The sequence below is a fragment of the Ahaetulla prasina genome, chromosome 3, assembly GCF_028640845.1.
Source record: "Ahaetulla prasina isolate Xishuangbanna chromosome 3, ASM2864084v1, whole genome shotgun sequence".
In the NCBI taxonomy this organism is placed as follows: domain Eukaryota; kingdom Metazoa; phylum Chordata; class Lepidosauria; order Squamata; family Colubridae; genus Ahaetulla; species Ahaetulla prasina.
In genome coordinates this window covers 27,636,183-27,663,509 of record NC_080541.1, presented here as the reverse complement: position 1 = coordinate 27,663,509, position 27,327 = coordinate 27,636,183, and the positions used below count along the sequence as shown (strand labels likewise).

The window sequence follows — 27,327 nt, the reverse complement described above, 5'->3', positions numbered from 1 at the left end:
CTGAATCACAATGCATATGTGTTCTTCTTGGAACAGCTGAAAGAACTGTGTTGTAAACAGGAGACAGGTCGTATCCTTTCCCTTCTATAACAATCTAACAACTAAAAACACAAATGGCTAAATTAAAATTTAATTAAAAATTTAATAGAATTCAATCACATAAAGGGTTCAATAAATTAAATGCACAAGCATTTCCAAGTTTTCCACCCACTATTTCAAATATGCTGTACTGGATGTTAGACAAACCTCTCTAGCCAGTGTTTTCCCAAAGTAAGCATGGATCATAGCTTGTGTCTGTTCTTAAGGCATGTGAATCCAAAGAAAAATCTCACAGAATTATCTTAATGATATAGGTTTATATCAGGGGTGAAATCTAAAATTTTCCCCTACCGGTTCTGTGGGCGCGGCTTAATTGGTGGGCGTGGCTTGGTGGTCAGATGGCTTGGTGGGTGTGGCCAATAACAATAAATAATAAAAATAATAAACAAAGTATAAAAAACAATGAGGTACCAAAAACCAACTTTCACACTTTACACACACACAACACAACTGACTCACACACAATGTAAAAGCAGCTGCACTTCACACTTCACATAGCCACAAAAAGGTCAGAAACCAACTTTCACACTTTACACACACACAACACAACACAACTGATTCACACACAATGTAAAAGCAGCTGCACTTCACACTTCACATAGCCACAAAAAGGTCAAAAACCAACTTTCACACTTTATACACACACAACACAACACAACACAACTGACTCACACACAATGTAAAAGCAGCTGCACTTCACACAACACACACACACACACACACAATACGCCACATTTTTACCAGGCAAAATTTGAACTCATGGTCTCCCACTTTCTACCCACCCTCCTGTGTCTTAACCACTATACCAAACTGTACCGTATTGCTGAAATTCAGGTCAAATATTACCAGAATATGACCATTCATAGCTAAAGAAAGAAGTTATCATTATGTTTAATGTCACTAAAAACTGCGTAGTTTGGCCTTGAAATATTATCTATTATATACTGAATATTTCTAATATAATATTTATCAGTTACAAATAGTTTCTAATGTTGTTTCTAATAAGTTAGTTTCTAATATTGATTAGAAAATCAGGGGAAGTCTGACAGCACCTTTTCTGACTAATGAATTTTATCAAAAGACTGTAGCTCACAAAAATTTACGCCTTTTAATAAAATTTGTTATTTAGAAACAGGTCTACCAGACTCCTTTTGATTTTTGCTACCATGGTGCTCCTCCAACGATGTCTACAAGAAGCAGAAGTAATTATTACAATAAGAGGAATTGTAATAGGCTTTCCAGAATCTGGGGTCAGCAATGACATAGCCATAAATCATTATAACATCAAAACAGACAATCTTATTGGAACTTTCCTGTCTGATGTATAATATATGTGGGTTAAAATATTCCCATTGTGATTGTCTTTCACTCTGAGGCCTACAGAACCAAATTTCTGTCACAGGTAATTATTTATCTTCTCTTTTACCCTGCAGGGATGCCTTCCAAAGCGTATCACCATAGTGTTTGGAATAGAAGAAAGCTATGGGGAGGAAAGAGGCGACTTAACTATATAAAACGGAGCAGAAAAAACAGACACATAAAAACCTAATATAGAAAAGTAAAGAAAGAGAAAGATGGGGCTCTATGTAACATCTGTGTGCCACATGTACATGTATATATCAAGTGGGATTTTAAACATTTCTTCCTTCTCCTACATGTTACTCAGGTTTTATAGTACATGACTTTACCCAAAACATTCTTATTTGCCTTAGTTTTAAAGTGATATTTGATCAAGTCTAGAAAAGAACTGCTAGGAACCACTGACTTGAAATATGTGCCTTTCAAAATCAGAGTAGCAATCCATACAGTATTAAACAGAGGTGCTCAAAATGAAACACAACAGAAGTCTTGAGTGAATCCCGGGGCTTTCCAAATTGCAGGTGTTAATGTTGATATCTAGATAGATTCTCAGTCATCCAAGTCATGGCTTTCCCAAAGGTTCTTTTCCAAAAAGCAACTGGACTTTGTTTTTCCTTGAAGACATTTCGCTTCTCATCAAAGAAGCTTCTTCAGTGGAGGATGAAAGGATATTCCTTGTAGTCCTCTGGTCATTAGCCCTCTTTCTGAAGGTTGTTGAGGCCACTTGGATGTTTATCTATGCCCTCAGGGTCATCTGAATAATGCGAAGGAATCTTCTTCGAACTGCTGAAAGGACTGTATTGTAAACAGGAGATAGGTGGTGTTGTATCCCTCCCTCTCTGCTGACAGAGTCTGTTCAATCTTAATATAGATGGCTGTTTCAAGTAGTTTTAATCATAAGTAAAAGAACCCCCAACAAGCCATCATTACAGGTATATATCTACCTAAGAGCACCAGCGTGCCTACCGTTCCTGTCCAAATGTTCCCCTCGATTGTATCCAATTTGTATGGTTATTTCATGCTTATACATATATATACCGTTGTGTTTGACAAAATAACTAAATAAAATAAAAAATAAGACAGGAAACGGAAATACCTGACAGGAGCAGCTGAAGGCAGCTCCTCGAGAGTCAGGGAATACATCTCAAACTAATCCTGCCAAGACTGCAGACATATCCCTTGTAACATCTTCCCTTTTTCATTAATACAACTATCACATTTTAAAACATTACAAAACCCCACTATAAGCATTACATATATGCATTAAAACAATATAAAACATTGTATTACTAAAACACTACAAACACTACAAAACACCATGAAACATACAAAGTTCCAATGCAAGCAACTGTAACAATGGCCTCTTTAACCCCTCTTTCAAACCAGCAGTCCTCTATGTCCAGAATGTGGACTTTGTGTAGTGGCCTCAAAGACTTTCAGAAAAAATGCTAAAATGACTGCAAGATATATAAATCCTTCCATTTTTCACCATTCAGTCAGAACTGAAGAAGCTTCTTGGATGAGAAGCAAAACGTTCTCAAGGAGAAACAAAGTCCAGTTGCCTTTTGAAAAAGCACCTTTGGGACTTAATACGAATAACATATATGGCAAGAAATCATATAAACTTAAGCTTCAGTGGCAAATCAAGTTAGCCAAGCAATTTTGAAAGATGTCATCTTCTGGAGCAAGCCTCAATTACTATGCAGTAAAGATACTGGGACGCAGTGGCTAAGATGCTGAGTTTGTCGATCGAAAGATCAGTTCAGCAGTTCGAATCCCTAGTGCTGCATAACAGGGTGAGCTTCCATTACTTGTCCCAGCTTCTGCCAACCTAGCAGTTCGAAAGCACATTAAAAATGCAAGTAGAAAAATAGGGACCACCTTTGGTGGGAAGGTAACAGCATTCCGTGCGCCTTTGGCATTTAATCATGCTGGCCACATGACCACGGAGACGTCTTCGCACAGCGCTGGTTCTTCAGCTTTGAAACGGAGATGAGCACCGCCCCCTAGAGTCGGGAACGACTAGCACGTATGTGTGAGGAGAATTTTACCTTTTAAAGATACTGAGACTTTGAAACTGAAGATCAAATCAGAAACCAATTTCATGTTGTCTAACTCTGACCTGGACATGAACCTGCATGTCAAGGACCACACTCAGTGATGAAGGAATGGTGGTCATTCTTTCCTACGCACATAGTCTCATAGCTACAATTTTTAAAGGGCAAACAAGAATTAGGATTCTTTTTAAAATAGCGTTCGTGTCACAAACACTTACATGCAATTGTAGAAAAGAAACAAGATGTAAGCATTTAACAACAAATAAATTGCAGTAAATATTCTTTAAGAAACCACAATATATAGGGAGAACACTTTTGCCTGCCCCTCTCAGAACTGAGAGTGTTCTGTTTGTTGATTTATTTGAGGCTTGTTTGTTCGAAGTTTTTCCCTGAAACAATCGTACTTCAGAGAAGTCTGTAAATTTTAAACAGCAGAACTCAGATCTGCTTGCAGATTGTGATACAGTATTGTGCTTTAAATAAATTCTTTTTTAACCCAGAAAGCCAAAGTTCTGAGATTATTCAAAGGTAATATGGAATTTTAATATGGAAAAGAATCTTCCATACTATTGATGGATATTGTTATCTACTAGATTGCATGTAGTAGATTAGCAAAATAATTGTTTGAGTTTTGTTTCTTCTTTTCCCCGACAGTGATTTCTGTGCATCAATAAATTACAGTGTGCTGTGTCCATGGCAAATGGTTTAGGACCTTATTTCTCAACCCAAGCAATTTAATGATGTGTGGCCTTCAATTCCCAGAATTCATCAGCCAGCTATCTTAAAGTTGCCGAGATTGAGAAACACTGTTTGTCCATGTTAAACAAATTTTTTTGAGTGGGATTAAAAAAAAAAAGACCAATTTTCATCCCATTTTAAGAATTTATTTAATTGTAAAATTTATTATCTGCCCATCTTACTGCATGGTACCTCTGGGCGGCTTACAATATTAAAAGACAGACCTATGTAAAACCTAATAATATAGCAATAGCAATAGCACTTATTATATACCACTTCACAGTATTTTACAGCCCCCTCTAAGCGTTTTACAGAGTCAGCATATTGCTCCCAACAATTTGGATCATCATTTTACCTACCTCGGAAGATGGAAGGCTGAGTCAACCTTGAGCCTGGTGAGATTTGAACTGCCAAATTGCAGGCAGCAGAAGTAGCCTGCAGTACTACGGTCTAATCACTGTGCCACCTCGGCTCTTATAAATACAATACTATAAAAATCAACCGAAGAGGTTGTAGAAAAAATGCTTTTAAAAGGTTCTTGTGATCAGGCAACTCAGCTGGGATTGTCAGAACCCTTTAAAAGCTTTTTTTCCTCTGGCAATCCCAGCTAAGTTGCCTGATCATCACAGGCTTTTAAAAGGATTTTTTTACAACCTCTTCAGCAGAAGAGGTTGTAGAAAAAATGCTTTTAAAAGTTAAAAAAAAAGTTCACCACTCCCACCCAGTCACATTACCCCCACCACCACTAAGCCACACTCACAGAACCGGTAGTAACAAATTTTACATTTCAACCCTATTTATTTCCAAGAGCACTGTATGTCAACTCTGAAGCTGACCTGGCCAAAGCCATCTTGGAGCTTCAGTGCTGCCAACCTGGAGCAAGGGATAGGGAGGGGGAGATTAGAGATAGCTGGGGTTGTGTAGTCAAAATAAAATACTTTCCCTTGGGAAACAAGGACTTCTCACACCTGGCTGGAGGAAGGAGGAGTGATGTCACCAGACCAGTGAATGCTGCCTTGATTGTGACTGATAGTTTGGGGTTGAGGGAAAAACTTTCACTTTTAATAAGGTGAAAACCAAGGGGCCCTTCAGAGCTGGTTTTCACCAGATATGTGCCAATTTGATATTTCCAATAAAGTTATTATTTGAGGAATCCACCTGCCTTGGAGTTTTTGCTCGCGATGGATCCATTACTTGGAATCCTGACACCCTACAGTTCTCTCTAATGATCTGAATAAAGATGGAGTGGAGACAGTTGGAGTAGAATTCCTGCGTCCACTTGTGGAGAAGTTGAAAAGCCATGAAACTGTAGCATGACCAATGTACACCCAGAAAGCATGCTTGTCACATAAAGTAGGTATCGGGTCTGAAATCCCACCTGCAAGAGCTGAAAGGCCAAACAACAGCAACAACAAAGTTCAGCAATTTAGACTGTGCCTAGACCTTCACGCAGGAATGGAAACCGAAAGACCTATCAAGTCCCAAATAAAAGCCAGACCTTTATTTTTTTCAGTAATGGAAAACAGCATTTGGCTCCTATGCTGGAATTTAGGGTTATTCACTCTAGTCCAAACCGGAAAAAAGGAATTTCCCTGAAAAAAATAGAAGTGAGAATTAGCTATGTAGCCAGAGTAACTGCAACAACTGAAGAAACTTATCTCAAAATGAATGTGAATTTCAGCATAAGCCCATAGAAGTAAATGGATGCTTCCTATATATATTTCAAATGAACATATAGATCTGTTTTCCCAGATCATCTGTGACATACACACATATATGTATCATATAAAACAATGAATTGTCTTAATCCTAATCCCAGTTTTTAAACATTCAGTAAAAAATTTGTGCATCCATATCTCTAATTTCTTTCTTTCTCTTTCCCCTTTTCTTTAAATGAAGGGAAACATTCTTCAATAAAAGCAAAAACTTTTTTCTCACAATATAAATACAAATCCCAGTAGTATTAAGGTTTGGACCAGATCATAAATTCTTACAAGTCCTGTAAAATACCAGGACTATTCAAACTTTCTAATTTAGAAGAAATATTTAGAGAAATACCAGAGATCATTGGAATAAATCCAAGATGCTCAAGATGAAAAAAAGTTGAGGAAATCAGGAAAGCTTTCCATAGCCTTAAGATTTCTGCTGAATCTAATATACAGAAAAATAACATTCAGATCCTAATTTTATTTATTTCTGCACAGATGTAATTTGGATAACACCTCAGCATTAGTAGAATTAAGTCACCAATTTCAAGGAAACTTTAATATATGCCACCTTTCTCACAAATAAACATCTGATCTCAGTTAGTTTAAGCCCAGTTTCTCCTAGAGACCATGCTTTTGTTTGAAAACCTGTCCGGCTCATATCCATTTTAAAGGTCAAGAACTACAGGTAGACAGAAAGTCATTAACAGTTAGCATCTGGATAGCAAATAAGTTTCATTTATATTTAAATTAGAGCAATGGCCAAATATGTATTAATAAAAACTGTACTTTGTATACAAATTACACTCTCTTTTATTCTCAACTGTTTAAGTCATTGGTATTACAGGGATCAGTGAGTACTTTTTTGTGCGAAGAAAGGCAGCCCTTGTCATCATCATCATCATCATCAGTTCCTTTCATGCAAAATGCATAGGGCAGCAAGCGTCTCCCGATGAATCTATCCACAGCAGCATCTTCAGCATCTTCCCATTTGATGTCTACTGTCCCTAGGTCATATTTTAATGTCTGAAGCCAAGTGTTGTGTGTTCTACCTTGCCTCTGTTTTCTCTCTAGCGGCTCCCGTTGTGCAGCATTTTTGGGGTATCATTATTTTGGCAAGTGAAGAATATGGCCAGCTAGACACATTCAATGTTCCGTCACAATAGTCTGCAACTTCCTGGAACCACTCTCCCTCAAAATTTCCTCATTGGTGGTGACACGGTCGTCCCAAGTGACACCCAGAATTCTCCACAGACAATGTAGGTGGAACCCATTGAGCTTTTGTGCTGTTCATGCTGTTATTACCCTTGTTCCACAGCATATAAGAATAATAATCCACGTGTGCCAATCAGCCAACTTTTTTTTTTACAGACTATGATATGCAAGGCAATCTTGGGTGCCCAAAGGATAGTGCATGTAATGCTTCTGCTGCACAAGCTACATCGCATGCCGATTTGCTTTCAAGTCCAATTCGAAGTGTTGTTATGACCTCTAAACTCTACATGGCATGTGATCTGGTTACCTGTGGAACCTTCTTCATTACATCAGTCTGTCCCACCTTTCAGGCAGGAAGGGTATGCTGTGGATCACGTTACATCATTCCAACTGCTGGGGTCCAGGAAGACAGCCTTCTCTATCTACCATTGGCCTTGCTGCTTAGAACATTCTCTTCCCTATGCACAGTCACTCATGCCCTCGTCACTTCTCGCCTGGATTACTGCAATGCTCTCTACATGGGGCTTCCCTTGAGGAGCACCTGGAGGCTCCAGTTGGTCCAGAATGCAGCTGTGCGGGTGATAGAGGGAGCCACTCGTAGCTCTCATATAACACCTCTCCTGCGCAAGCTGCACTGGCTTCCAGGTGCACTTCAAGGTGCTGGTTACCACCTTTAAAGCGCTCTATGGCTTAGGACCGGGATATTTACGGGACCGCCTTCTGTTACCATTTGCCTCCCACCAACCGGTGCGCTCCCATAGAGAGGGTCTCCTCAGGGTGCCGTCAGCCAAACAGTGTTGGCTGGCGACCCCCAGGGGGAGAGCCTTCTCTGTGGGGGCACCTACCCTCTGGAATGAGCTTCCTCCTGGACTTCGTCAACTTCCTGACCTCCGGACCTTTTGCCGTGAGCTGAAGACGTATTTATTCTTCCGTGCAGGACGGGCATAAAACGGGTTTTAAATTGGGTTTTAAATGGAGTTTTATAATGTATTTTATTTTTTAAATTATTGGCTATATTGAATAAGTTTTTTAATTTTGGTTTTATTGTATTGTATTGTATTGTTATTTTATCTGGCTGTTAACCGCCCTGAGTCCTTCAGGAGAAGGGCAGTATAAAAATTAAATTATTATTATTATTATTATTATTATTATTATTATTATTATTATTATTATTATTATTATTATTATTATTATTATTCCCTCCCCAGAGGTAAGGCAGGCACCCACTCTCGTGGCCTTTCAGAAATGTCTAAAAATCTGCCTCTGCTATTTTGCTTGGGGCTCACAGAAGAGCACCCAGCCATGGTGCTGATTAGTGCCCTGAAGGCCCTTCCTCTGCCTTATAATTAACTTCTAATGTTGAATTTTAACTACCTTTGCCTCTTTTATAAATTTCACATATGGTTTTTAGGTTGTAATATTTTACCTGCGCACAGCTCTGAGTCCCTCTGTGAAGGAGTCGGGCTGTTTCTAATTTGATAAGTGAATAAATTTTGCTACATAAGTAGAAGGGCCTTCTCACACCCATTTTATCCATAGGGTGATTGTTCCAACCTTTATCCTTCTCCCAAAGGACCATAACTAAACATGGAGCTACATGTGTAGTAGAAAAGAAAGGAATGGGATCTTAGGTGATAGGATAAACTGTATCATGTGCTTCAAACTGGAAAAATGAATGCCAACATTTAAATCAAGAACACCTTGCATCAAGGGAGGCGTCAAGGACGTTTCTCCTGATGTACTATTTTGGTATATAATTTCATTCTGCTGCATGAACGGATTTTGCTAAACTCTTATTGCTTACTGAAAAACAGCTGTCACCATTTCACTATCGAGAAGCAATCTTTCAGAATGAGAAGCAGAGTTAGGAGGACCTCATGGTCCTTTCATGAATATATTGTTTACAGTATTACTAAACAGTTGTTTCAATCTAATTTCCAAGATGGCATTCAATCTAACATTAGTTTATCTTTTTTGGGATGGGGAGGGAACTTAGCTTTGGAGAATATACAGCAATGATGATGTACTATGTATATGTATGTATGTATGTATGTATGTATGTATGTATGTATGTATATATATACACACACACACAATAAAAGTTTAACTAAATTTAAGGAAAAAAGATTGCCCCTCTCCCCAAATTCATCATCCTTCAAGAGAGAGAAAAAAAGATTTCAACAGAGACCCCATGACTTTTTTCTTTCTGTAGCTGAAATCTGTTTTAAGTCTGGCAGAACTATCTACTCTTCTCCAAAATTGCAAACATCTTTTTTTTTCTAATGACCCCAGCCATTTGTCTCATCAAGAGGTCACAGTCTTCTGTAGCTCCTGTCTTGAAGCCAAAAGAAATTTAAAATGGGTTCTTTCATCTGACCTTCACCTACACAGGACTGATTAAAGTTGGCTCGGTTATGTTGGGAGTCATAGTTTTGTTCCCGAGAGTCTTTCATTTACAACAAAGCTGTCAATTTGCTAGCTGCAACCAATCCCCTGCTCAGTCCCTTTAGTGAATCACCCAGAACCTGTAACATTTTCACAGGAGGCAAACAATTAACTTTAGACAATTTTCTGTATTTTAAGAAAAGAAATTAGAAAAGAAAAAAGTGAGATAAACTACTAAGTTTGTTTTTTTCATAAAACTTCTGCTTCCATATGAAAATATATTTCAAAAGGAGAGGGAAAAATTCCATCCCCGAGCCCTATCTTTAAAGTACTTATAATAAAAAAAAAATGACTACAGTGGAAAAATGTGTGCCTCCCATCTCCCTGATTTATAGAATGAGTGCACACACTAGGTGTATCCCTCAAAAGCTATTTTGGTGGATATTTTTCCAACTGGCTAGCTAATCATACTGTGATGCAAAACAGATCTCTCCTTTCAGTAGCAACAGGAGGTAGTGAATTAGTTCTCATTGGCCAGTAGATCCATCTCATCCCGACTTGCACTGAACACATAGTTCTCTTCCAGCTACTGTATAATAGCAATCTTTTCAGATTTGCAAGTAAATCATTGAGAAAGGTAGGGTTGGACTAGAAGACCTCCAAGATCCTTTCCAGCTCTATTCTGATTCTGATTCTTAGACCCTTCTGACAACCCTGCTCAAGACAGTTGTAAGGAAGTGTGGGAAGTTTAATATCAAAATATATTTTATTCTTTATACTGCCGAGAATCAGAGCCTCCACTAGGTAATTGACAGTCAAGCTGAAACTAAGCTAATCAAGTTAAAAAAAAACCCAAAGGGGAGATCTTTTGCTCAAACTTCCTCAAAACCCCAGCCCTAATCCACATATCGAAAGAGAAAGTCTGCAAACACAAATAGAGTTCATTAAATTGGTCTCCCAGCAGAACTGCATGTTCACAAGAATACACACCATTCACTCACGCCCCCCCCAAGTGTCGCCCTAGAATCAGCCCGTACATGCTGCCACACCCAGGACAAGCTCCCCTATAAAAGCATCCTGCTGTACCCCACTTCTCTGCAGCTGCTCCCAAAGCAAACCCCTTTGCTTTTATATTAAATAAATATTTCTCCTTTCCTCAGAACTGTCTGGATTTCCTGTTTATTCTTGCGCAACCTCATCTCGAGATGGAACCCCAAATATAAGGGGACGTATATATGGGTATAATTTGTGTTACTGTATTTATGTAAAAGAACAGGCAACTGTTGTGCTTATGTCCACTTCCTCCTGGCTTCAATCCGCATGTGGTTCCCACACCTCCCACAATGACTATGGCCCTTGACCCCCAAAATAGATTATGCCCCATGATTTATGGTGCATAGCAATTGCATGTAGATTCCATGCAGAGTTGGCATTCTGCCCTCCTAGGTCTTGTCGAAAATGATCCGAGGTTGCACAGCAGCCGCCTTGATAAATCATCTCCAGTGATCCTTCCTCCATCATTAAAAGGGATATCAAATGAGCTCAGTGTCTTGAAAAAGAGCAGGCACAACCTGCTACCTGTTATGTATGTTTGTTGCCCAGCATGCAGCATTCTTATATCCTTGAGGATTAGCTTTAATAATTTCCAACTCCAAAAGGACAGCTATAAATAACTTGAAATGAAACACATTATTTGTGCTGCTGCCATCGCATGCACTTGTTTAGGTCTCTTATTGCTAACTAGAAACATATGTTCCTTTAGAAGCTGACTGTTTCATGGCAGCAAGTAGGGTTCCCAGGGTGACTCAAGTGTAGAATGGCAACATTTGACAAGTTTCAGCAGTTGGTTTCTGGGCTTGGGGGAAAGGTACAGTGAAATGGAAAAATTTGGTATCGTGCTTGTTTTTTTTAAAAAGCAGCCATCTGTCTCTAATGAAGTTTATATAATAACACACCACAAGCTACAGCATCATATGGTAATGGGGGATCTTTAATCTCCATTTCCTCTATCTCCAAATCTGATCCAGATCATAGTCACTATGAGGAATTCTAACAGAAGTTAAGTCATTTTGGTGGAGACAAGTGCATCCTAAATCAGCATCAGATCATATGAATAGATGAACAAACACCCAATTCCTTTTCCTGAAATATTTAAAATCAGGTTCATTTAAGCTAACAAGACATGGATCGAGACTGAACTGGAGTCACGTTAACTGGTCAAGAATCACAGAGAAAGGGTGTGCGCATGAGTCACAACTCTTCTTCCTATTTCTTCTGAATTTCTCAAGTACTGAAATGAAACGAGGTACCAGAAATTAATTTTGGAATCATACCGTATATTCCACTGATGGGCATCTGTGGGCTCCAATAAGTCCTCACTACCTTTGGGCTGCTGGGATTTGGATGTGCTTCAGTGGTGCGTTTCAATTTTTTTTACTACCGGTTCTGTGGGTGTGGCTTGGTGGGCGTGGCATGGCTTGGTGGGCGTGGCAGGGAAGGATACTGCAAAATCCCCATTTCCTCCCAATCAGCTGGGATTCAGGAGGCAGAGAATAGATGGGAGCGGGGCCAGTCAGAGGTGGTATTTACCGGTTCTCCAAACTATTTATAATTTACGCTACCAGTTCTCTAGAACTGGTCAGAACCTGCTGAAACCCACCTCTGATGTGCTTCTTCATTCAACTGTAACTTCATTGGCAGGACAACTTTTCTGCCTATTTTAGGATTCATACATTTTTATCTTGAACTGATAACAGTAACTTAGCCTTTCTGCCACTCCTATGGCTAGCTAAAAAGAGAGGAAAGAGTGTGAGGATCTTTGTATTCTGACAATTCATGCAGGTGCAGATTTATAAATGACTAGTGCAGTTAAAATAAAAACACATCTCACAGTATTTGAAATATTGAATATACAGTATTCATGAATATCTGATCCATTTACCTTCCAAGTGTAAATGTGCAACTTCAAGGGTTCTATTACTTTCCTTGATGATGATGTCAACCCTAAAATGAGCCTGGACGAAACCATCTTAGAGGCTCCAGGGTTGCCACACACCATAGTTAGACAGGGTTTTGTAGTCAAAGCAATAAAGTTTTCCTGTGGGAATCAAGGACATTTGCACAGGTGGCTGCCAGAGGAGGAGACATTAACCAAGTGACCAGCCAGCACTTGGATTGGAAAAGGTGACCATTGACTGGGGGGAGGGGGAACCTTTACTTTTAATCAGGTGAAACCCAAGGAAAACTCAGAGTCTGCTTTCACCAGTTTGTGCCAATATGATGTATCCTAAAAATTGTTCTTTGAGGAACTTGCCTCAGAGTTTTGTTTCCTATGGATGCACTACTTGGAACACTGACAGATGATTCTTTATCGCTAAGGGACACAAGCTCTTTATAATGTATGATACATGGCCACTGTATACGAGATAACTTTCCTCCAGAGCATAAGGGATCATACATGCCCTCCTTCTCTCTTCTAATTTCATAACAACACTATGAAATAGGTTCTGGAGAGAGAGAGAGAGAGAGGGAGTGTTGTGTATGCTCCCATTGGTGGGAATTCCGGTGAGAAAACATTCAAATCCTATTGGTTGTCACCTGGCCCCAGGAGTGTATAAAAGAAGAGCATCCTGCCTGTATCTTTGCTGAAGTCTCACTCTAAATAAAAGAGCTGTGGTCACCGGTCTGGTCTCGAGTCTCCTCCATTGCCCAATCTAACGGGGAGGGAGGGAGTGGGAAAGGGAGAGAGGAGAGAGGAGAAAGAGAGAGAAGGTCACTCTAAATCAAGTAGATTCTATGGCTGAATAAAAATTTGAGCCTAGTCTAACATCTTAACCACTACATCGGAACTGCAAAGCACATCCTCTGACAATATTAGACAGACAACGCTTCTCTTCCTAGAATTCACAGAGGAATCTTTCGGTCACACTCTACATTTTTGCGAGAACAGACTCCTATTCCTTATTCAAGAGTCTTAAAACCTCTACTAAACTTTGACAAGTAGACACACTTCCATATTTAGCAATAACCATAGCACTAAGACTTATATACCGCTTTACAGTACTTTACAGCCTTCTCTAAGCGGTTTACAGAGTCAGCATATTGCCCCCAATTTGGGTCCTCATTTTACCCACCTTGGAAGGATGGAAGGCTGAGTCAACCTTGAGCCTGGTGAGATTTGAACTTCTAAATTGCAGTCAGCCAGCAGTTAGCAGAAGTAGCTTGCAGTACTGCACTCTAACCACTGAGCCACCGTGGCTCATTTAACAGTCTGAATCCCTCCTGTCACTAGCAGTTAGTGTTCACCCACTTAAAATTATAGTAAAAGCAAGCCATGCATGCCAATACTGTTGGTCAACTTGCTGTCAAAACAAGAAAGCTGATGCCCTACCAACTCATTGGGTGTTGTTTCTTTTGCTGTCTGAGTCCTCTGGTGGCTAAGAGCTTGGCAGATGCATTTAACAGCTGTTCTGGAGTTTGTTATAGTCAGAACTATATGTTAGATCTGGCAGGGTTGTTTATTGGAAGCTGAAAGAGTGGAAAAAGTTGATCTTGAGGGACTGGTGGATGGGAATAGAATTAATGATGAGCTTGACACTCGGAAAAGAAACCATCAGGGCCAAAAGGCCAGCTAAGCAAACACTACGTGGTTCTCCTGCGATGGCCGGTGTTTTGTATTTAGAACGGGTCTGGATAATGAAAAGAAAGAAAGAAAGGGAAAGAGAAAAAAGGTTGTATGGATAGAAGCATGCCTTGAAAGATAGATGTGGGGAAATATATCACAGTTGATCTGATGTCACTGAATTACTTATCTGTGAAATTGCAGTCCATTTGGTGTCCTATTCATTCCATAATGTCTATCAGTTCTCTATCTAAAATACATCTACATGATGTATGAAGATGTAGTTAAGGTAGAGCAAAGATAAAAGCAAAACCACTGGAAAATACAGGAATTAGAACAGATTTATAAAACTAAATCTCACTGGAAGAGTTAAGTACAGTTAAACAACAATTAGGTTTATTGGCAATGGCTGAATTTCCCAAAAAGATAAAATATGTCAAACAAAATCATTTTGAAAATGCAAACAAACCAGGAAATTTCTGGCATCTCAGATTAGAAAAAAGAAAGAAACAGCAATAGAGAACGAAGACAAACTGTCACAAACTAAATGGGAAATTACAGAGGAGCTTGCAAAAATATTTAAAGACTTATTATCCAGGCACAAAATCGACAAAGGAAATTTGAAAACATATATTAAAAACTCAAGAGTGTAAAGAATTGATAGAAAAAACATAACCAAATATTAAGCAAATTTGTAACAGCTAAAGAAGTAATAAAGAAAATTAAAATTGGTAAGGCACCAAGCCTAAACGGCCTAATGGTCCTATCTTACAAAATGAGCTACAAGAAGAACTAACAGAACCACTATTGAAGACAATGAATGACATTCAGACAACAAATCAATACCCCCAAAACCCAGAAAGAGGTATATATAACTTTTTTTTTTCATTACTCTAAGTAGCTATTATACTAACTATTTACATTACCATAGTAGTAGAGGAAATGCATTTCCAAAATCACACAAACAGATCAGACAAATTACATTTAAAAAAAGATGAGCGGTAATAGCAGATATATCATAAATGCATTTGAACTCTCCAACAATAAGAAAAAAGAAGAGATATATTTCTAGATATGGAAAAAGCCTTTTAAGAATTTGGAAGGAAATTTCACTAGCGGACAGACAAAATGAATTTCAGATAACAGCAGGTACTAGCAAAGATCAGAGTGAATGGATCATTCTCCATAAACTTTTCAGTTAGCAAAGGATCACAGTAACTCTCCCCTGTAGCATTTGTAATTGTAATTGAGTTTTGGTCACCAAGATCTGAAAATATAAATCAGTGGGATCAAAATTTAGGGGGGGGAATACACAATGAAATGTTATACAGATGATTCTAACAATTACGAAACACCAAGCTCAATACAATAATTTGATGGAAATAGCCTCCTTTTAATACACCAGTTGCTACTATATAATATTATGAGCTTTCCATTTTTGTTTTTATCAGTCCACAAATATTTGAACAAATTCTCTGTAAATCCCGCTCCCTCAGTTGCGGTAACCTAACCTCAATAACAATGATACAATACAAACTGTGATTCATATTTAAAAAAGTTTGATTATTAAGTTTGAAATTCAGAGCTGCCAGACCAAATCCTGTAATATATATATTCATTTTTTTATTATAATGTACATATTTTTAACTTGACACACACTTAATATACTATTTTTAATTTTTAACCTCCCAGAGAGGTTGAGAGTTGAGCCAGCACATAAATTTAATAAATATTTTTTGTTATTATTATTATGGTTCAGTGATAATCATGATGATAATGATTGGAATGATTTGGTCAGAAAATTAAGACTTGACCAAATATTCATTTTAACTGCTTCAGTTCTTCCTAACCAAGACAATTTTAAAGTTTTCTGTATTGCAATATTTGAGCTTATATGTTTTTTTCCCAGATATGTGAAGAATTATTTTTAAAGTTCTCATTATTTTATAGTTGTTGCGCAGACAGCCTCATGCTTAAGGTGAATTTTGCATTTTATCTACCTATTAAGTTCTTGCCAAGGACCTAGGATCCACAATGCCTATTACCAATGATACTATCTTTGCTTCCTTTTGACACAATCATTCTACTTCTATTTGCAGGTCTTTGTATTATCTTCTCCAGTTCTTTCTCTCCTGTTCTGCTGTTCTTATTGACAATTGTTAAGCCTAAAGTGTTATGTGGTCTATCTAGGTGCCTATCTGTTTGAATTCTAAAGTCAAAGAGCACTTTAGCGTCTTCATTTTCTATGATTTTCTCTTTTTTTATGGCCCCACCAGTTCTTGCATGCTAGTATTTCTTGCAGATGTTGCAATTATTATGTTTTGTTGCAGTCAGCCAGATGTTCACTGGATTTGACATTTTTATCCATTTATCGAGTCCTACCCACAGACCAGGGAGAGGCAGATATTGATATTATCATAGTTGATGGATGATGGTGATGGTGATGATTACCTTATGACAAAATGAAGGCTTTGGCCAATATATCTGGCAATGTGTTTATTTTCAAAGTTATCAGCAGCATCTTTTTCTCTGCGATATGGCTCCAGTTGACAAGCCCAATGGGTTTTTTTGATGTATTGATTTTTCTGTATCTGCTGCTATATTTTGAACATAGATTTTAATAGATTATTATTTTGAGAGTTTTATAAAAATAATAATTGTGATTATGGTATATTATAACCCTCTAAGGGAAATCTCTGCTTCTAAGGGAAGACTATTTAAAATAAATGCATCCATGATAATATAAAAACAATCTTATGTGCCATGAATTCTTGCATTCTGCCTGTTAAAAACTGTCAACAGAGGTAGCCAATCTTACAGTAATAAATTCCATGGGATAATTATTATGGTTTGTGAAGGAGTCATTCCTTTTATTTATTTTGCAGCTGATACCACTCATCTTCCATAAAAGATCATGGGTTCTATTTTTATAAAGGGTGTTTCTCTCCATCCATCTTCTTAGGCTGTGTAACTTCACAAATGCTTTATTATAAAAGAAGTACATAAATCCTTAGCTTCACAAGATCAATTATTTGTCTTTTACATATTGCCTCTTAGAAATCAGATGTGAAATTGAAGCTAAATAGGCAATTTTATTACCAACTATATTACTATTCCAGAATCAATAATACATATATATTATAAAATGGAAAATTCAGGATTTTATAATTTTCTGCTTAAAATAACATTATACTTTGTACATGAAATATATAAAGTTCTGCCCTGAGACTTCAGTTTTCTTCAATTGGAAACTGGTAGAGTTTAACTTGGAGAAACAACAGTCAATTACAGATTGGGTGGTCCATGTCCTACCGGACACCCAAATATTACATGGTTTCCAGAAAGGCTGTGGTTTAATTGTGGCTATTTCATTTTGGTTCTGAACACTAAACTGTTATTACAGAATATGTATTTACTGGAGAGATAATTGCAACTCTATTAACCACAGCTTGATAGGATTATAATCAATATCATACAGACCACCACTGTAATTGAAAAGATTTTGACATTTGCAATTATCCTTTGCACACTTGTAACTATGCACCTTTATTCCTTTATGGATAAACACCCACATTTAGCCCTCTTTATTAATCATGCCTCACACATTTTCATTATAAGATAAGATTACATGTTAATCTCCTTCCCTACCTAAAAATACTTTTCCGATTACAGCCTAGTCTTTCACTTTCCCAAACAAATCTTTTTCTTTTTAATTATAGGTAGATCTTCTGAACATTTTTAGTTGTCTGATTTATTTTGTTTTTATCGCCATTAAATTTATTAAATTAATAAATTTCTGTTATGAAATATAAATAGATTGCATTTATTCGTTTATTTGGCTTGTTATGCCACTTTCTAAACATGGAGGTCATGGACAAGTGAGTTATGCAAACACAGGCTCTGGGAAATTTATTAGTGGTAGTATAATATGGTACTACAGAAAACACAGTTACATTAAGACGGAAACTCTGGATCTGTAACAAATATTAAAAATGAATTACTGTTGTAAGCGTGTTCAAGGACTCAGAGAAATATTCCTAGTGTGCATATTTCAGAACCTAATTCTGGACCGCAAGCCACACCAATTGTTAATGACTTTCTAGTAACAAATTCAAATATTTTTCCTTGATCCAGTAAAATAATTCAGGCAAATCTAATTGTTGAGAAAATACATCTTACTAACTATCAGGACATTAGCTGTGTAAAAGATCCTTCTTTGTTTCACATTGGTGCCAATAAACGTTGTTTTCCCATCATAATCACTCCACTTTTAAAAAAAAGAAGAAGAGAAGGAAAAAAGTACTATTCATATTTAATATAATCTTGACTTCATGATGTCCTATGAAAAATGTGGTATTTTATTCCTTTAAAAAAAATCTTCAGTTCCAATTCTCTATTTAAGTAGCTCTTAAATATCTTGTAGAGGTTTCGGATATTACTTCATAACATCCACGGCCTCGATTTGGGACCCAAGCATTTCTTGAACTTTTGGTTTTTCCCATGAAAACATTGAAGCTGGGCTCAAGTCAATTTAATTAAAAGGATAGAGAATACAGATCACAAAATTACCAGTTTATCCCATCTGCAGGAATTGTCCATGAAAGGGCAGGGGGGGGGGGAGGAAGCTCTGTTGAAAGGAAAAAAGATGAGGCCCAGAGAGGTAATTAAGCAGAAGCTTGCCAGATCATTAAAAAAAAGGAGAAAAAAAGGGGATCCTGCTGATTGGTGGGTTTTCTCCCATTTTTTCTCTCTCCCCCCCCCCCAAAGCCTCAATTGAGCCTGATTACTTCTATTTCTGAATATTCGGCATCTTGTTTCCAGGAGAAATATTCCTGCAGAAAGCAAGGTCATGTCAGTCGGTCAGCATCTCAAAAGAACAGAGGGCACATTTGTTGTTGTTAGTTGTGAAGTCATGTCCGACCCATCATGATCCCATGGACAATGTTCCTCCAGGCCTTCCTGTCCTCTACCATCCTCTGGAGTCCATTTAAGCTCATGCCTACTGATTCAGTGACTCCATCCAGTCACCTTGTTCTCTGTCATCCCGTTCTTCTTTTACCCTCAATCTTTCCCAGCATTAGCTCTTCTCCAGTGAGTCCTTCCTTCTCATTAGGTGGCCAAAATATTTTAGTTTCATCTTCAGGATCTGGCCTTCTAAAGCAGGGGTCTCCAACCTTGGTCCCTTTAAGACTTGTGGACTTCAATTCCCAGAGTTCCTCAGCCAGCTTTGCTGGCTGAGGAACTCTGGGAGTTGAAGTCCACAAGTCTTAAAGGGACCAAGGTTGGAGACCCCTGTTCTAAAGAGCAGTCAGGGTTGATCTCCTCTAGGACTGACTGGTTTGATCGCCTTGCAGTCCAAGGGACTCGCAGGAGTCTTCTCCAGCACCATATTGAGCAGGGGTGGGTTCTACTTACCTTTACTACCGGTTTGCAGTGGGATCACGCGTGCTTACTTCTGCGTACGCACAGAAGCTTCCTGATGACTTGGGGGTGGGTGGGCGGAGCTTCCCTCCAGTTTTACTACCAGTTCGCAAGAACCGGTCCGAACCGGGGGCAACCCACCACTGATATTGAGATGTTAATAGAACTTCCCATTTAAGCCAGTTAAATATCTGTTTTCACTGAACCATGTGGTTCCAAATGACAAAACCAGGCACATCCCTAAAGAAACTGAAAAAGACTCTAAAACACCAGGCAGAAGAATTTTTTAAAAAAGATTAGGGAGCCTTTCTGTCAAAGGACATTGTCCAGAAAGACAGAGAACAGTGGATATTATGAGCTGGTCCTTTTATGGTATCCAAGATAAGAGAGTTTGGATGTATTTCCAAGATGAGGGACTCCTGGCAAAAGATGAGCTACACTTCCCAAGCACTGGAAAGAACAAGACAGAAATTGGTCTGGCAAATGTGATCCAAGAGAGTCTGAACCTTGTGTCTGACAATTTGGGTTTCTAATGAATCTCAGTGTAGTTTAATTTTTTGTTTTGTTTTAGGGTAATCCTTCATTTTTGTTTGTTTGCCGCAGAGAGATTATTGGATAAATATAGGTAGCAATGCAAATTAAATGAATGAATAATTAAAATCCTTTGAGGGAAGGAGAAGAGTTCAGAACATATTGTGTGAGATGGAAGACAGCGACTGGCATGGGGTCGGATATGTAGGATGAAGAAGGCAATGGAGAGAACTTACTTGGCAAATATTGCTGACTTGTGTTTTACCGCTGACCATTATGAAGATAAAATATGCTTTCCTGGCTTGAAAGCAATGTCACAATATACAATTTGCAGTGTGTATCTTTATGCCTGTATTAAAAGAGACAAGAAAAGAGATCAGACCTCAGATTGCAACTGAAGTGTGATTATTTTCATTTGGGGGGGGTTGTTTCGGTTTTATTTGCAGATTGCCCAATAAATTAACAAAATTTTGTTTATGGGTAAAACATCTTCTACTAAGGCCACTTGCTCAAAATAATGTCTTTAAAGAATTATTCCAAATGCAACAGCTTTTTGAGGTATAATATTGTTGCCAAAGGGCCTAGTTAAATATGTTACTGGAACTTGTGCTGGATACTTCCAGATGATGCCAGTGGTTCCTGCCACTTCTAATATACATGACAACTCTGAACTAAGCGTTCTCAGCTGTTGGTGACATAAACACGTACAGCATTTGGATTTCAACTAAAGATTCCACGATCCCCAGAATCATATATATTATAATCCTAACAATGGTTTATTCGTTGCATATTAGGCAACCGAGAAAGATAATATTGCTATTCTGGATTTTGAGTATGTGTGTGGTCTGTAGTTTTGTTATTTTGCAGTATTTTCTATAGTATTGCCTTAAAATCATTCAAGAAAACATCTGTATCATTCGGGGCTGAATTATTTGAGTCTACATCTGTTGTTTTCCAGACACAGCCTCCTTTCCTTGGAGATGCTAGACTTTGTTCTATGCCTATTTAAATAAGCCTTGATATCTTAAGCACACCAGGCATGTCTCTGTTAAAAATAATGACATATTTCTCAAGACAAAATAAGAATGCTCATAACTAGCCCGAAACATGGTTTTCAACAATCTCTTTTCTGTTTTTAATTTGCAGCCTAAATAAAATAGCATTCTGCTTGCAATTAAACATGCCAGCAGAAATCAGAACCGGAGTTTTATCAACACTAGGATCCAATCCAGAAACAGTCAATTGAGCCAAATTTCACTTGAGTTTATGAGCTGAGTTCTTCTTCTTTTTTTAAGGAAATATAAAGAGTATTATGACTTCATCTTTATAACGTTCCTATAAGATTGTAGAATAACAATTTTGCAGGACCCTACAGTTTCACAAAAGATCATGATTGAAAAAGACATCATTTTTTTTGCAAATGTGAGCATTTGCAATGGAGGGAATTTTTATTGTGATTCAGTTGATTGTGAATTCAGTTGACAGCCTACCCCCATTTCTGTTGCTGTAAAATATGGATTGTGTAGGTTAGAAGTGAATGGTGATGTGAAGTTTTCATATTTTTTGCTATTTTTATGCAGAGCATAATTGAAAAAAAATGCAATTACCATGATATCTGGTAATTTTCCGAAGAGTTCCTTCATTGTGAAGGCTGCTGTAGGTAATAATATAGATATAAGGGGAGATATAAAATTTCTATTAAAATTTGCATTGATCTTAGATTCCTGGAAGTCAAATAGGATATAAATTTAAGTAATAACAATAAGAAGGATCACATGATAGACAGACACCATTATGAGTAATAATGGTCATTTAGTACAGGTGGTCTTCAAGTTATAACAGTTCATTTAGTGAGCATTCAAAGTTACAACGGCGCTAAAAAAAGTGACATGCTTATCTTCCCAAACTGGTGAATGCCATTTTTAGGAAGCTTTGCTCATAATCTTCCTTTTCAGCTAGGCCTTCCTCTTTGAATTGATTAATAATGATTAAATATTTTAATCAACTATGTATATTTGACCTTTTATTTTTAGCTCCTTGGAAGTCGCTTACTACAAAATACATTTCATTATAAAAAGTAACAAACCTTGCTCGTTAATATAAACATTGTTTATATTAATAATACTATTACTTATACTAATAAATATTAATATTTGTTGATCAACAAAACTGTCCAACAACATGTCTCTGTAAGGCATCCACATCCCAGATTAATGATGTTATTTCATCATGGATTTATTCAAATGTTGTAGTTTATTTATTTTCTGTGGACATGTTTATAAACATCTGCTCTAGATCACTGGCTTTTTTTCTCCACAACTGATAAATGCAACACACATTTGGGGGGAAAAATCACACTACTAAGGAGTAACAGTTACTGCACATTATAAAACAAAGATATTTTTTTTTACAGAAAAATTACTAGCAAATTCATTAATAGGAATTAATAGGATTTTCATATATTGTCTCTATGATCTAGGAGCTTCCTTGAAATATACAATTGTAAATGTCTGAGGATTTCCTTTGATTTTTGGACAAATTTTAGTCACTCAGCAGAATCCAACTAAAATCAATCTCTGTTGCCTCACTAGGCTTTATGTAAGCAAGGGAAAAGAGGGACTTTAATTATGATGGAAGCAGCCAATATACAAGAGGTCACAAGTTGATTATCTCTTTAAACTATGATTTGAGTTAGGGAGGTATATGTGTGTATATTTTAAAATACACAGAAGAAGCACAAAATGGCTGTGATTCCAGGTTTTAAAAAACCCACATTAAGCCCATAAAACAAAACAATGACCAGTTTTATATTGGCATGCTGCCACTACGGTTAGTAAGAGGTTGGGTATATCTAAACACAAATCTAGGCAATTGTGGCTAATTAAAATAGCTAAACAAAGTATGACTTAGGAAATAAAGTCATCTAGTAGATAAATCAAATTATGATTTCACACATCTTTTCCTTTCTCTCCTTGCTACTAGTTTGTAGCTGAATAATGCAAAAATATCAATGATCCAATACTTAACTGTGCTCAACTGTGACTTTAGTATTACTGAAAAGAATGCAGAGTTTTGAGAGTTATGAATTCTATGGTTTCATTTGGATTCTCTGAAATAAAAAGGAAATGAAAACTAGTTAGTTCAGTTATAACCCAGTTCCTTTCCCTATTAAAGTAGCAATTTTTGAATTGCTCAGAATCTGATAATTCCAATGACCCTCTAAACACGAGGCCATTGATCATCAGCTTTTATTTCTGACCAGAAAGCAAAAAACTGGGCAACCCTTTTTAGTCTCCCACCTTAACAGCCGGCAGAGAGAAAAGCAGGTGCGTGCAAAAAAAACCCTTTTTCCAAACTTCTTATAGTCTTACACAGCTTGCATGACCGTGATTGCTACAGAAACATAATTTCGTATCACGCAAACTTTGTAATTTTTCTCAGCACTCTGAAAACAACAGACCTTAGAAGAGGAAAGAAATACGTTTTCTGGCATATAACTCTGTTAGCATTATTATCTCTTATATTAGGTTGCTGAGAATGTGCATTTTAAGTTACAAGCAAGGCTACTTGGCAGAATCCACATTTTACTTTTACTTTTAATTGGTAGACCAATTCTTGAATACAGCTCATCTGTCTGGAACCCACACTGCATATCAGACATAAATACAATCAAGAGAGTCCAGAGATATTTCACAAGAAGAGTCCTCCACTCCTCTGCTCGCAATAAAATACCTTATGCCACCAGACTCCAAATTTTGGCCTTAGACAACTTAGAACTATGCAGACTTCAGTCTGACCTAAGCATAGTACATAAAATTATCTCCCACAATGTCCTACCTGTCAATGACTACTTCAGCTTCAACCACAACAATACACAAGCAAATGATAGATACAAACTAGAGATAAACCGCTCCAAACTCGATTGCAGAAAATATGACTTCAGTAACAGAGTGGTCAATGCCTGGAATGCACTACCTAACTCTGTAGTTTCTTCCCCAAACATCCAAAACTTTAAGCTTAAACTGTCTACTGTTGACCTCACCCCATTCCTAAGAGGTCTGTAAGGGGCGAAAATGCACCTGCATGCCTACCATCCCTGTCCTAATATTCCTTTTTACTCTTTTCATGTATCCAAATTATGTTTATACTTTTATCTGTTATCTTATATATGATTGACAGATAAATAAAATAAATAAAAACAAGAAGTTACTTTAGCTACTTGACAATTCATCTAGAGGCCTTATCTACACAGTTGGCACGTTAGGTTACAATGGAGCTTCTCTCAACAGCAATTAACAAAAGCTGAATTAGGTTACACTCTGCATATGCTCTAAACCAGGAGTCACCAACCTTTCAGACCTCAGGGACCACTAAATTCATAATTTTAAAACCCTTGGATCACTAATATGATCTGCCTAATGACCAGCTGAGTGGATGTGGCTAGGTGGTCATGTGACTGGGTGGACGTGGCCAACTCAATGTCACTCACATTGAGAGGTACCTTGTTAGCCTCTATTCGCCCCTCCCCTCCCCATCCGGGCTGCTTAGGGCCCCAACAGGAAGCAGGAGCTAAGAGAAAGAGTTGGCAAAACAGCTCAGTTCCAATTGGATCTGACCGAGAAGGAGGCTCAGTAGAAACACCTCACTGAGGACTAGGAGCATAGGCTTCCCAAGCAGAGGGAAGACCTGCAGGAGTGCAAAGCCAGGTACAACGGGCTGGAGATGGTCAGCCAGATGGAGGCTCAGCGGGCTGAGATGGTCAGCCAGTTCCAGGCCATGATGCAGAAGGTCCTCCATCTCTTCGCCACCAGCAGCGCTTCCCTTCAGCCTTCGCCCAAAGCCCCACACCAGGAAGCCAAAGCAGACCCCAAGTCGGAATTTCTGCCCCCCTCTGACCCACACAAAAAGACCCCAAAGGGGAGCCTCTCTGCAGCAACACAAACATTTATTGCATATATCCGCCCCAGGGGCCATAGTTTGAGGACCCCTGATTTAGTGCAATATAAAAAATGCAAATAATTTTTCTGTGGACCATACCATCAAAATTTTCTCGCGGACTACCAGTGGTCCACGGACCACCAGTTGGTGACCACTGCTCTAAGCCAGAGGTCTTCAAACTTGGCAGCTTTAAGACTTGTGGACTTCAACTCAAGCTGTGCTGGCTGGAGAATTCTGGGAGTTGAAGTCCACAAGTCTTAAAGCTGCCAAGTTTGAAGACATTTGCATCAAAGCCTTTCTCTGCCTTTTTAATATTAGCTAAAAATCTCTTGCGGGGGGTGGGGGAAGGGCTTCCCAGTTCCCACGGATGCAATGCCAACTCAAGCAGGTGAGCATCACCAACATAGCCCTGTCTTCCTTCTCAATGAGCACCTCCAGGCGGAGCCCAGCTATAGCCACTGATTGGTTAGCAACACCAGCCAATCGCCTCCCGCCTCTCCTCGACTCACTGAGTGAGCGAGTCCTCCAGGCCATTTCGCAACGCCTAATCTCCTTCTTTCCCGCCCTCCGCGCTCCCAGCCAATCAAAATCGCGTTCGCAAGCCTGCCGGCAAGGGTAGAAGACTGAGGGCGGGGCTCTAGCGGGATCACGTGAGCCGGTCGCTCGGCGAAGGGAGGGGGGGAGGCCGGCAAGATGGCGAAAGTCTCGGAGATGTACGACGTGACTTGGGAAGGTAAACCGGCGACTGGGGAGCGGATGGGAGGGCGGGGTAGACGTAAAGGGCTGGGGTGCTTACGACGTTTCTTTGATTGCGTGAGGGAATTGTTCGCATCTCCGGGAGGTGCGATTGGGGGCTTGTAATTCGCCTCTCGGAAGCCTCGCTCGTCTCCGTCGCTTTCCTCCTCTCGAGGGGAAAAAAAAGTGCGTTGGAAAGCAATTCTCAAAGCTAATTTACGCATAATCCGGAGTAATTAACCCTGTAATCGCCATCGCATCTGGTCATTTGCGTAGTGTATTCAAAGGTGTTCTATATAATAACCCTTCACAGTTCTGTTTAGAGGAGAAAGGAGGAGGAGGATGGTGGAGTCTGATCCACTGGGAAGTTATGAATATAAAATAACAATCCCTAATTTGATCCTCTCCGGAGACACTTGACGACTTCCATCCCAAGAATTCATATCCAGGGAGAAGGAATTATATACTGGAACCTGGAGTGTGAAGGTGAAGTATGTCACGTTTGCCTATGTTGATTCCCACCCCCCTCCAGGTTTCTTTTCAAAGCTGTCAATCTTCTAGAAAGCTTTTGTCAGGTTTTTCATGGTTCCTCGAATGACGGACACTTGCTTGGGTTGGGTTCAAGCTACGCTGTTGCTCAGCATGATGTGTAAACCAAGCATTTTTTATGAATCAAAATTCATTGTAAAAATGTAATACATAATCAAAAGTGTGTTGCATGATCCGTCGTCCCTTATAATCTGTAGTGGAGACTTTTTTTGGCAACAAAAAAATGTCTGGTTTGCTTTCAGTGATGGGATAAGCAGTAGTAAGATAATATAAAAGTAGTGAGATCTTGAGTGTGTAAATTTAGAGTGCCGGGAATGGATGTTAAATGGAATGGTCTGCCTGCCTTTTTTCTTTTTTATATATTAACATGCATACTGAAGCTCAGGAAAAATGATGGAAATGTGGGTATCCTTTCATTTATCAAGCTTTCAGAACAAATACTTTGTGAAATATGAACATAGGTGGGTTATTCAAGTAATGTTCAAACATAAGACTTGAATCTTACATGGAATGCAACTTTGGGATACAAACAATGCTGATATTTATTCAGAAGCCTGGGTATATAGAGAACTGGGCATAGGCCTGCAGACTTGATGTGGGTTGATGTTTTGGTACTTCTGAATTCAGGATAGTTAATAGGTGAATTTATTTATTACCGATGTATTGATTTTAAGCTACTAGTCTCTTAAGATTGAAAAAAAAATAGTTTCAAGTTTAGTTCCTACTCTTTAAAAAATTTCTACAATACTTACAATGGAAATGCCATAGCACTTCCAAAGGAAACACTTGACTTCCGTATTTCTCCAAAGAGCCCATGGTAGCACCTATTATGTTCGCAACAGCCCTTTGAGGTCAATTAAATAAAAATGACTAAATACAATTTGCATAACTGCCCTGTCAGACAGTGGAAGACATTGATAGCAAAATACTTTTGTCTATTTAACTGGAGGTAAACAATGTTTATCCTCTAAAA

General features: G+C 38.4%; 1 protein-coding gene and 1 long non-coding RNA gene across 8 annotated transcripts in view; one reads left to right on the top strand and one right to left on the bottom strand.

The window, feature by feature from the left end:
- On the bottom strand, positions 1-25,993 carry LOC131194412 (uncharacterized). 5 transcript variants are annotated; one of them, XR_009154166.1, is made up of 7 exons: positions 25,867-25,993; positions 23,160-23,241; positions 21,740-21,786; positions 20,369-20,481; positions 13,157-13,272; positions 5,752-5,845; positions 1-101 (listed from the first exon to the last, which is right to left on the bottom strand). It is a non-coding gene; the product is annotated as an uncharacterized LOC131194412 (long non-coding RNA). The 5 variants fall into 5 exon arrangements; XR_009154168.1 differs by lacking the exon at positions 13,157-13,272; XR_009154165.1 differs by lacking the exon at positions 1-101 and having other exon boundaries at positions 3,509-5,845.
- Positions 25,727-27,327, top strand: part of EMC2 (ER membrane protein complex subunit 2) — a 51,567-nt gene continuing 49,966 nt past the window's right edge. Inside the window, exon 1 of one of the 3 annotated variants that reach the window (XM_058175366.1) lies at positions 25,727-25,803. In XM_058175366.1, the coding sequence (XP_058031349.1) occupies positions 25,764-25,803 (40 nt within the window). In that variant the 5' untranslated portion in view covers positions 25,727-25,763. Of the gene's footprint in view, positions 25,804-26,149; positions 26,292-27,327 lie in introns of those variants that run through there. The other 2 variants (XM_058175367.1, XM_058175369.1) reach the window with 2 other exon arrangements.